This window comes from Ruditapes philippinarum, unplaced genomic scaffold (genome assembly GCF_026571515.1).
Source record: "Ruditapes philippinarum isolate M1 unplaced genomic scaffold, ASM2657151v2 ctg20401_1_1_1_1, whole genome shotgun sequence".
NCBI classification, from domain to species: domain Eukaryota; kingdom Metazoa; phylum Mollusca; class Bivalvia; order Venerida; family Veneridae; genus Ruditapes; species Ruditapes philippinarum.
Genome location: NW_026858337.1, coordinates 1,893 through 13,677, shown reverse-complemented (window position 1 = coordinate 13,677; position 11,785 = coordinate 1,893). Strand labels below are relative to the sequence as shown.

At 34.6% G+C, this 11,785-nt stretch overlaps 2 protein-coding genes across 2 annotated transcripts; both read left to right on the top strand.

Moving 5' to 3' along the window:
- The first annotated feature begins 589 nt into the window (after positions 1 to 589).
- Positions 590 to 3,597, top strand: LOC132752874 (uncharacterized protein K02A2.6-like). Its single transcript, XM_060743260.1, has 2 exons — positions 590 to 649; positions 715 to 3,597. The coding sequence occupies exons 1-2, from the start codon at positions 590 to 592 to the stop codon at positions 3,595 to 3,597; spliced, it is 2,943 nt and encodes a 980-aa protein (XP_060599243.1).
- Positions 3,598 to 3,672: 75 nt separating this feature from the next.
- LOC132752873 (uncharacterized protein K02A2.6-like) lies at positions 3,673 to 4,134 on the top strand. Its single transcript, XM_060743259.1, has one exon. The coding sequence runs from the start codon at positions 3,673 to 3,675 to the stop codon at positions 4,132 to 4,134; it is 462 nt and encodes a 153-aa protein (XP_060599242.1).
- The last annotated feature ends 7,651 nt before the right edge of the window (positions 4,135 to 11,785 follow it).

Sequence of the window (11,785 nt, the reverse complement as noted above, 5' to 3'; positions counted from 1 at the left end):
ACGTCATAGTCTTACACAAAGTATATTTAAATTGAAGCATTACTTTTAGATGTTGACTATACAGTAGATTTTTTAAAAGTTTTAATGTTTAGCTCTGGCGACAATTTTGGTCGGCAGACCGAAACCATTTGAGCAAATTTTATAGAAGTCCATCCAACGACCATTTATGAATATTGCATCAAAATCGAGCCAATGGTTTCAAAGCAGGAGATGTAGATAAATATTTTTAGCTGTTGCAGCTATTTTATTCAGCTAACCAGAACAATATAATTAAGCAACTGTAGTATGCTGCTGTCAGTTATGATAAGCCCCGCCTCCTATGTATAATGCACTGCCTCTCTGATACTTGTAGTTAGTTCTTATAATACACTTGTACAGTAAACATTAAAAGCTAGAAACTATCCTTCGGGTCTGTGTTATCAAACAATCCCTTTAAGGGTCTGGTTCTATTTAGAACATTTAGAACATTACATTGGCGACGAGGATTAAGGATTTTAAACGTGTTAGTGAAATAACATATTCATAGTCAGTGTCAGGATTAATGTAAAAGCATAATTCGCAAATAATATGTGATTTGGACTTTTAAAAAATGGCAGGACTTCCGCAGTTCCCGCATTTTGACGTGCATATGGAAGAAAATTCACAAGGTGTAAGATGGACTAGATACCTGGCAAAACTTGAAAATTTATTTATTGCAATGAACATTGATTCAAGAAAAAGGAAAAAGCACTGTTATTACACTATGTGGGCTTGAGTACAGATGACTCTAATTATGATGAAGTGAACACAAGTCTTACAGATTATTTTATGCCGAAAAGAAACAGAGAATTCGAGAGATATGAATTTCGGAACATTAAACAACAGACAAACGAATCTGTAGATCAGTTCTCCACAAGACTCCGCCAAAAAGCAGAAACTTGTGAATTTTCCAACAAAGAGGATGAAATCAAAAGCCAAATAATTCAAGGTTGTACTTCAAGAAAACTTAGAACAAAATGTCTACAAGATGACAAGTCACTTTCAGACATTCTGGTACTAGCTCGAACCATGGAAATTGCCGATCGCCAGCCAAAAATCATGGCACAATCACCAGAAATACCGGTTAACAATGTCCGCCATGCACAACACAAACCTAATACCATGTTCAACAAAAAGTTAAGCCACAAAAGCCAACCTGACCTCCAGAGAACGAAAAAAGAGTGCAGAAATTGTGGTGGCGACTTTCCCTACCAGAGCCAATGCCCAGCATTCGGAAAAACATGTAATTACTGTCACAAACGAAACCATTTTGTTAAAGTGTGCCGAAAAAAGTCAAACGCATATCAACGCCAAATTAGAGAAATACAGCAAAACGTCGACAGCGACCACGACCACGAACAAGAGTGTAAATTTGGTATAAATAAGATAACCACTAAAAAGGTGCCAAAAATTAATATTAGAATCAACGGCGTAGAAACATCTGTACTGGTCGATACTGGTTCAAGTCTTAACATCATAGACAGCAAGCTTATTCGACAAATGAGGCCAGTACCTGAAATGAAGAAAACAAACACAAAGGCTTACGCTTTCGGACAGAAGAAACCACTACCAATCACAGAAAAATATACATGCATAATAGAAACAGATTTAAAGTACACAACTGCTGAATTTTATTCAATTAAAGGAGCATCAGACAACCTGTTATGCTATGAAACCGCCGTAGATCTCGGAATTGTGCCTGTGATCAAATCAGTATCAAGTGATGTGGAATATAATAAACTGTTTGATAAATATAAGTCAGTGTTCACAGGACTCGGAAAATTAAAAGATAAGCAAATAAAATTCCATATTGATGAAAAGATCGTGCCGTCTGCAGAACATGTCAGGAGAATCCCGTTTCACGTGCGTGAAAAAGTTGAAAAGGAAATCAAACGTCTCGAAAATCTAGATGTAATTGAAAAAGTGAACGGAGCAACACCATGGGTTTCGAACTTGGTAGTCGCACCAAAGCCGAACGCGCCGAATGAGATACGCTTGTGTGTAGACATGCGAAAAGCCAATCAAGCGTTAAAGCGGGAGAGACATGTTGTTCCTACAATTGATGACATTATTCTCGAACTTAACGGCTCAACGGTATTCTCAAAGGTGGATTTTAATAAAGGCTTTCACCAACTCGAACTTTCTGAGGAATCAAGAAATGTTACGGTATTCACGTCCCATATTGGACTCTGGAGATACAAACGGTTAAACTTTGGAGTAAGTGTCGCGCCTGAAATATTTCAGAACGAAATCAGACAAGTTTTATCAAACTTAGAGGGTACTCTCAACGTTTCAGACGACATAATTATCCATGGACCTAACAAAGAAATTCACGATGCCAGGCTCAATGCCCTGCTCAGTAGGTTACAAGAAAGAAACCTAACACTCAATAAGCAAAAGTGCGAGTTCGGAAAAGCATCAGTCAAATTCTACGGATATATCTTCTCAAAAGATGGCATTTCTCCGGATCCAGCAAAAGTCACTGTTATCAAAAATGTAGAAATGCCGAAGAATGCAGGAGAGTTAAGAATGACAAATTATCTGTCGAAATTCATTGAACGCTATTCATCTATCACCGCGCCTCTCCGTCAGTTGCTGAAAGAAAAAGTCGATTTCAAATGGACTGAACAACAACAACAAGCATTCAATCAACTTAAAATGGCACTCAGCAGTGAAAAGGTGATGACATTTTTTGATCCGAGCAAGCAAACAGAATTATGGGTTGATGCAAGTCCAGAGGGTGTTTCCGGAATATTGATCCAGGAAAATAAGGTGATCGCTTATGGCAGTCGGTCGCTTACTGAAGTTGAAAAACGATATAGTCAGACGGAAAGAGAAGCCCTTGCTTGCGTTTGGGGATGCCAACATTTTCATCTCTACCTATTCGGAAAAGAGTTCACATTAATCACAGACCATCGCCCATTAGAGTCGATTTTCAATAATGTGAAACAAATACACTCAGCGCGAATTGAACGATGGCGCATGAAATTAGTCACATACAATTTCAAGGCAAAATACCGTCCAGGTAGTTTGATGATATCAGATTACATTAGCAGGCACCCAACTATTAATTGCCCTTCGCAGAGTGTGGCAGAAGATTATGTGAAATTTATTACCCAGCACGCGTTGCCGAAATCACTCCGCCTATCAGATATGGCTAATGCTACGCAGGATGATTGCATAATTAAATGTGTGATGGACGCTGTTTCAACAAACAGGTGGAAACAACAAAAATGTAGTAAAATGAAGGAATTCCAATGCTATGAACAACTATCAAATGAACTATCTATAGTGCATAATGAAAAAGGAACTGTATTGTTACGAGGTACAAGGATATGCGTTCCGCAAAATCTGCAAAGATGCGTTGTTGATTTAGCTCATGAAGGTCACCAAGGAAAAGTAAAATGTAAGGCGTTCCTGCGTGAAACACTCTGGTTTCCCTACATGGATAGACTTGTAGATGATGTAGTTCAGAATTGTATACCGTGTCAGGCTGCTTCTACTAAAACAACTCTTGATCCAGTAAAGATCAGTCCGTTACCAAATGCCGTTTGGAGTGAAATTTCAGTAGATTTCTAAAGTCCATTCCCATCCGGTCATTATTTCATGGTTATAGTTGATGACTACAGCCGCTATCCCGTTGTTGAAAGACTAATGTCTCTGAAAGCCGGACCGGTCATAGCAAAACTACAAGCCATATTTTCCATGTTCGGCATGGTCTCTGTTGTTTGTGCAGACAACGGCCCGCCCTTTAATAGCTACGCTTTCAAACAATTTGCAGAGAAAGCAGGATTTATTCATCGAAAAATTACACCACTACATCCAATGGGCAATGCTATAGTAGAAAGATTTATGCAACCGCTACAAAAAGCAGTAAAAACAGCCGTTGCCTCAGGCAAGAACTACCAATCGGAACTAAATAAATTTCTGCTGAACTATAGAAACACACCACATACAGCAACTGAGTTAGCCCCGGCTGAAATAATGTTCGGAAGAAAACTTCTCACAAAGCTACCGAAGTTCACAGTCAATAAGAAAGACGCTTCCGTTCGAAATAGAGACGAAAACATAAAAACTATGCCGATAACCACCGCCATGCAAAATCTACTCCAATGAAAGCAGGAGATCGCGTTTTAGTTAAAAAGACGCATCCTCACAAATTAGATTCTGCGTTCGATCCTTTACCGGCAACAGTGATAAAGAGAAAAGGTTCTATGGTAACTGTGAAACATAAAGAGCGATTAATCACCCGTGATATATCACATTTCAAACTAGTTTTAGGCAATCATTCAAACGAATTAACACGTCAGCCGACGGTACCGACCAATGTACAACCGACGAACACCCGCCAGCACCATCCAGTTAGAAACCGTAGACCACCAGCTAAATTCAAAGACTATACTTAAATGGATTTATTCAGTGATTATATGCTTAAGTTTATACAGGTCATAATAATACCTGTTTAACTTAAAATAACAACAACAAAACGGAAGATAAACTTATTTGTTCAAGTGAAAGTTTAAATTTAGATGAGTATTGTTTTCTTCTAAATAAAAATGTTTTGTATATTTGAAAAAAAGAACAACCGAGAATCAGTGTGAGCGTTGTGTGGAATTAGATTTACAAAGAGTGTGTTTTTAAGAATCTGGAAACAAAGTTTAAAAAGTTCAACTTGAGGTTAAAGTAACGTGTTAACAAGTGGGCAGAGTGAAATAAACGAACTGGACGCCGCTTACAACAGATCATAGACGTAATAAAATACATTAGTTTGCAGACGCTCGTATTTATGTTAGTTTAAATTTCTACAATGAAATACATTAACTGTCAGATACACTGCCGGTGTGGAACACTTTATCTGATTAATTGACTTGTTTCATACATGATACTCTGATAAATGTTAAATGTCAGTCACGCTTAAAGATGGCAATTGCCTGTAATTTGACCCGTGAGAATATAAACATTTAGAGTAATGGTCAGTTCCTTAGTTCCACATGCTTGATTAATTGTTAGCATTTTCTCTCCATAGTAAAGTATATTATTCGTCTAAAGAAAAGGAGGAATGTAGTATGCTGCTGTCAGTTATGATAAGCCCCGCCTCCTATGTATAATGCATGCATGCTCTGCCTCTCTGATACTTGTAGTTAGTTCTTATAATACACTTGTACAGTAAACATTAAAAGCTAGAAACTATCCTTCGGGTCTGTGTTATCAAACAATCCCTTTAAGGGTCTGGTTCTATTTAGAACATTTAGAACATTACAGCAACTTTAGTAAAGGATTGGCCAATGATCATTTCTACACAGTTTAATCAAAATCTATGGACGGTTTAGGACAAAATGATTTAAAAAAAAATTCTATTTTTTGCTCTGAAGGCCATCTTTTTCAGCAGACCGGATCGAACCATTTGAGCAATTTATTCTAGATGACTATCCAAGGATCATCCCATTTTAGTTTCATAAAAATAAACTCAAAAGTTAAGTTATGTTAAAGTTATTATTTAAAAAGTGTTTAGATTTTTAGCTCTGGTGGCCATCTTGTTCAGCAGATCAGAACCATTTATGGAAAAAAAATCTAAGGAGCATTCCTGTAATGTTTCAATTTACCACATAACTAAGGAATAGATCTCATTTAAATGTTTTTCTATTTTTAGCATTGGCAGCCATCTTGTTCAACAGACCGGAACCATTTGAGCTATTTCTAATAATCATTCTGTAAAGTTTCATCAAATTCTACAAAATAATTAAGGAAGAGATGCCGTTTAAATGTTTTTTCTATTTTCAGTTCGATGGCCATCTAGATCCATTTGAACGTTTTCTAGAGGGAGGGGACTATCCAAGGATCATACCTGTTTGGTTTCATCACTACTAGTGAGCGGGTAAGAAGGAAATTTCGTATAAGTAAAAATGATAATAACGGATGATGGACGACAAGTGGTCTAAAATCCATTTATCTCTTTATTCTGCCAACCCATCTGGCAAGTTTCATAAGCAGGAATAGTGCATGCTTAAAAAACATTATCAGGAAAATTTAAACCGAAAACTAGAAAACTTCAAGGCTTGTGGGCTTGAGGAAGAGATTGTAGTGATGTAGACCACAGTGCCATTTGCAAAGAAGCGAATTTCAAGCTTGGAGACAGAAGAGGTAAGTTTATTAATATAAATAAGAAAGCAAGGTCAATGGCAAAGTCTTTGTGGACACCAGAATTTACAGGGAGTTCCTTACAGTATTCATCATCCAACAAAACAGTTTACTCCGGCCAAATAAGCATGAAAATGTGAAACTGAACATTTGTGTTGAGAGACCATTTTCTTCAAGGGTAATCGACGCTGACCTACTTCTGCTAATGTCAAGGCGAAATAGATCTGTCTGTTGCCTGCTTAGATTACATATGTAGCTGGTCTGTGCTGTCCCCTTTTATATTCTTGTAAACAGCGCATTGGTCCAGTCAGAGGAAAACCAGAAGTAAGTGATTTTTGGAAAGGATTGTGACAATGTCTGTGATTTTCATGTCTCAGTTCTTTAGGATCTACTGTCAGTCTTTGCAGGTGTTTCAGTACCCCATTCTTGTAGACAGATATATCGTCCATTTGGAAATATCAACAATATTATTTATTTTATTTCTTTATCTTCATTTATTTATTTATTTTATTTATTTTTTATTTTTATTTTTTTATGGGGGGAGGGGGTGTCAAGATAATAGAGTTTATATGAGGCAAGTTTGCTTTAGAGACAGTGGGGAGGTACTGCAAAACACTGAATGGGCATGCCTGTTCAGTAAATTGGCCTTTAATTGTTTGATTTAAGATAGTCTGTTTATTTTATCTTTAAGGATTGTACACTTTAGGAGTCTTGTTTAAAATATTTTAAGTGGGAGTACACATTTTTTGTAGAAAATTTGTCATCGGATCATTGTCATCAAGTTTTAACATGTTTTTACACATTTTAATTTCATTTTTTTTTTATTTTTGCCTCAGTTCAATATTTGATTTGTATTACATATTTTTGTTGTAGATGGTCTCTTTTCGTCAAAAAGTTTTAACTTTTTATTCAAGATTTCATATGATAATTTCCGCGGTTTCTGCGGGATTTCCGTTGAACTCTGTTGTACTTTCCGGTCAAAGGATCTTTTTGTTCTTTACATACGTACGTACTGCGTAAAACGTCATCAATTGATGTGTATTTACACGGGTACCTAGGCAAATAATTTGGAGCTGGACTCCAGGAGAAAATCGTTTTATTAGGCTTAAAATTGATCTAAAATATGGTGATTATTTTGTTTATGCAAACAGCCTTCTTGGTGTAGTAAATAAGTGTTTAACACAATGATTTAAGCTGGCATTTTAACAATGGATTCCGTTTCATGACACATACTGAACTTTCGCACTCTTATCGTTTCGTAACTAACTTAGATGACTTAATTAGGTTAAGCGGGTCCTACTTAAAACAACAGTGGAGGCATTAATGATCCTTAATCTGGAATTACTCAGACTTGATTTCTTGATTAGGTTGATTAGGAAATAATATGAAATTAGGCAAAGCCTATGAACGGGGAAGTCGTTAAAAAGTCCTTTTATTTTTTTCCGTTTTAAAGGTGTCATTCGGTATTTTATACACCACTTCCGTTTTCACTCGGAACACTCGACGTTTATTATTTATCCGAAAAGTTGAGATTTGTACCCTTATCGGAATACACCGTCTTTTATCATTGAGTTACATTGTAAATGGCGGCGCCTAACTAGAACTGACACTGAAAATTTTATTGATAGGTATAGAATTCTATATTTTTTTAATTGTTTTTTTATTTGATTTTCTTTTGAATATACATGTGTAGTCTATAGCCGGGCAAGCCAAAGCCCGGAGCCGCTTTGCGGCCCCGGGCTTTGACTTCCCCGTATAACAATTCACCCCATAACAACTCACCCTACTTATTGTCTTTTTTAAGCGTTTGCACCATTTTAGTGACAATTTGCCCTTAGTGCTTACTTAGCGTATATTATTTTAGCGCTTACTTAGCATATATTATTTATCCTGAAGGGAGGAGTCACTTTTCCATAAATTTTCAGTCCAGAGTAGTCACTAACAAAGTTCTATGCTCCTGCGTTTATGAATAAATTATGCAAATGAGCCGCCATGTTGGAGTTACGGTAAGCGTGTTGGAAATTGCTACCTGTTCATTTTGAAAGCTCGTCCTAACTAAAAGTTTCCTTGAATGTAGGAAAACTTGGTTTTGTTTGATTGCATATTGAATGATAGGTATTACAAAATAAATATAATGAAAATCGATCAATAAATAATTGTATACGAGCGTTATAAAGTCAATTTAATTCATCAGAATAATAAGGTTCTGTTGCAAGGTATCGGTAAAAGACTGATTTTTTTCCCGTTTTTGAACACGGAGACAATTTTTCTCAAACAGGTTTATGAATATACTTTATGTTGTAACAGAGTTTACCGTGTGTCCATTCCTTATTGGGTTTGCCTAAAATACAAAAGTGAGATTTTTGACGAAAGTGAGCGAAAGTGACTTTTAGAATTTGAATTGTACTGTTTTAATAGAATTTTACAGTAAAATTGCTGTTTGCATACGTATATTATTAGCAACTTATTATATGTATTATAATAAATAACCATAATCATGATTTAATCGCCATTTATTGGCATAAATTCTATATACAAGTTCAGCACTCTTCCTTTCACTTGCATATAAAAATACGAAAGTGACTTGTAAAGTATTAAATATAGAGTTTAAATTGAAAATGTACTATATCTGCAGTTTGTAAACGTGTATTATAAGAAATTACTATTATTTATTTTCTAAATTAATCATTATGATGATTTAAAGTTTTATACCCCATTTTTTTTGCATAATTTCTATAAATACACATCAGCGATCTTCCTTTCACTTAAACTGAAACATACGAAAGTGACTTGTAAAATATCAAATATAGAGTTTGAATTGAAAAATGTACTTAAATTGCAGTTTGTAAACATATAACATCAGAAATAAATAATTTGATATTCAACACTATATTTTAGAAGTCACTTTCGTATTTTCTATGTGAGCGAAAGGAAGATTCCTGAACTTGTATATAGAAATTATGTCAAATAAATGGTGATTAAAGATCATAATGATTATTTTTTAAAATAAAAATTATAGATTTCTGATAATATACGTCTGCAAACTGCAATTTTAGTATAAATTTCAATTCCATATTTAATAATTTACAAGTCACTTTCGTATTTTTCAAAGTGAGCGAAAGGAAGATCTCAGAACTTGTGCACAGACGCTTGTGGTTTGGAGCTCAAAACGCCTTTAAAATCCAAATAAAATGCATATTTGTCAATCCCAGGACATGTACTGATCATATATATCAAAAAATCTTAATATATGCCGTTTTGAAAAAAAATCATATTTCAACAACTATAATAATTATAGTTGTTGAAATATGATTTTTTTTCAAAACGGCATATATTAAGATTTTTTGATATATATGATCAGTACATGTCCTGGGATTGACAAATATGCATTTTATTTGGATTTTAAAGGCGTTTTGAGCTCCAAACCACAAGCGTCTGTGAACTTGTGTATAGAAATTATGCAAATAAATGGCATTTAAATCATCATATACTATATTAGTGATTATTTTTGAAAAGAAATGTTATTAGTTGCTAATAATATACGTCCACAAACAGAAAATTCACTGTGAAATTCTATTAAAACGGTTCAATTCAAATTTTAAAAGTCACTTTCGCCCACTTTCGCTCACTTTCGTCAAAAATCTCACTTTCGTATTTTAGGCATACCGTTCCTTATTTAAATTGTCTGAGAAGTTAAATCTGTTTCTTTACATGTAAATGTGTACCGTCATTTTGACCGACTGGAATAAAAACTACCATGACGATGATAATACCGGATATGTAATGGAAATTATGCCGTGTAGTGCAAAGTTTTGGACATTGCAATTAAAATTAACACTTACGTTGACTCAAACTGTTCCTTGTCAGCAAAATTGAAACCGAAAGTAGTGGTTGTTCTAGAATTTAATCGAATAAAATGGGTGGGATTTAACCACCGCGCATGCCCTGTGCGAACGTATTGTTTACATCCGGTCGTAGCATAGGGTAATAGTGCAAACTTTGTTAGTGGTAGTCTCACTGTGCATTGATTGACCTTTTTTCCGATGTGTCAAATACTCAACCAGGGTTGTCATTAAGAGACGGCAGGAGGCCAAAATGACTGTCTGAAATGCATTATGGGCCGCCTCAAAATGAAGAAAACACTCTTTGTTATGCTTGATAAAACAGAAATGGCCTCCTCAAGTCTAAAACAAACCTTCTGCGAAAAATGTTAATGACAACCCTGCTCAACAAAGATTAAAAAATCCACTCTTCTGCTAGTAATTGACATTACGCCAGAGAAGGGATCGCTCCGCCCACTGATTCACGTGGTAGTCAGACTATTCTCTCCCTTACCAGTTCCTCCCCTGACGTTTCCTCCCTGACGGTTCTCTCCCTATTTTGGGGGAGAACCGTCAGCATATTTGCAAATAAGCAGACAGTTCCTCCCCATTTTTATGTTTTATTAATGCATTATTATTGAAGTATTTAGATGTTAAATAAAGCGTAAGTTTAATATTAATTGATATGAATTAGAAAAAATAATATTTTATTGAAGTATTTAGATGTTAAATAAATGGGTACATTTATTATTTATTAATATAAATTAGAGAAAAAATATTGTATTGAAGTATTTAGATGTAAGACAAGTGGGTAAGTTTATTATTAATTGATATAAATTAGAAAAGAAAATATTTTAGCATAAATTATTCTGATTTGTTTTAATTTCATCTAATGTATACTTTTTAATGTGTTTAGTCATTGAAAATAATTAATGAATCATTTACTTGATTAGGATAATCATAAGATATTAACTATATTGTGTTGTTTTTTGTTTTTTTTTTTTTTTTGTTTTTTAATAAATAAGAATAAAATTAATAAAATTTATAAGAAAAATGCCTTTTCATACCTAAATTTCATACTTTTGTATAATGAAGAAAGGCGTTCAATACACATGTGCATTTAGTTTGCTGATAATTGAGGTGTTTATTAATTCATTACTCAAGAATCAAGGTGTTGATTAGATTAAAATAACAGTGAAAAGGTGTTGATGAATTAGTATTTTTATTAGTTATTTGGTATTATATATTGTTTCATGTTAATGACTACTGTTCTATAATCAATTTTGTATAAAGGTAAATGTCAAATGTGATTGCATACCATGCAGTTGTTGCTTATTTATTTTCTAGAACATACTTGTTGGCATGTTATTTGCTATTTAACAAATAAATAAATATCACTAGACCTTAACATAATTACAGGTGCATATCAATCACTGTCCAGTTATCTTAATCTCTCACAATGAAGGTGTTGATAGGATTAAAATTCCTGAAAAAGGTGTTAAATTTACAAACACTTTTCAGATAAATATAAAACATAAAATGCACTTAATATCAAACACATTCTTTTAAAAATAATCTTCATTTAAGAAATGTTATTAGATTAAGTCAAAATTAAATTGGGGGAGAACTGTCAGCATATTTCAAATTTGGGAGAGAACCGTCAGGGGAGGAAACGGTTTGGGAGAGAACCGTCAGGGAGAGGAACTGGTAAGGGAGAGAATAGTCTGTCATTCATTCACGTGACCCGGTCAGTAAGAACCTTAGACAAAATACGCTATCGATGTATTCGCAAAGCTGTTGTGCCACTA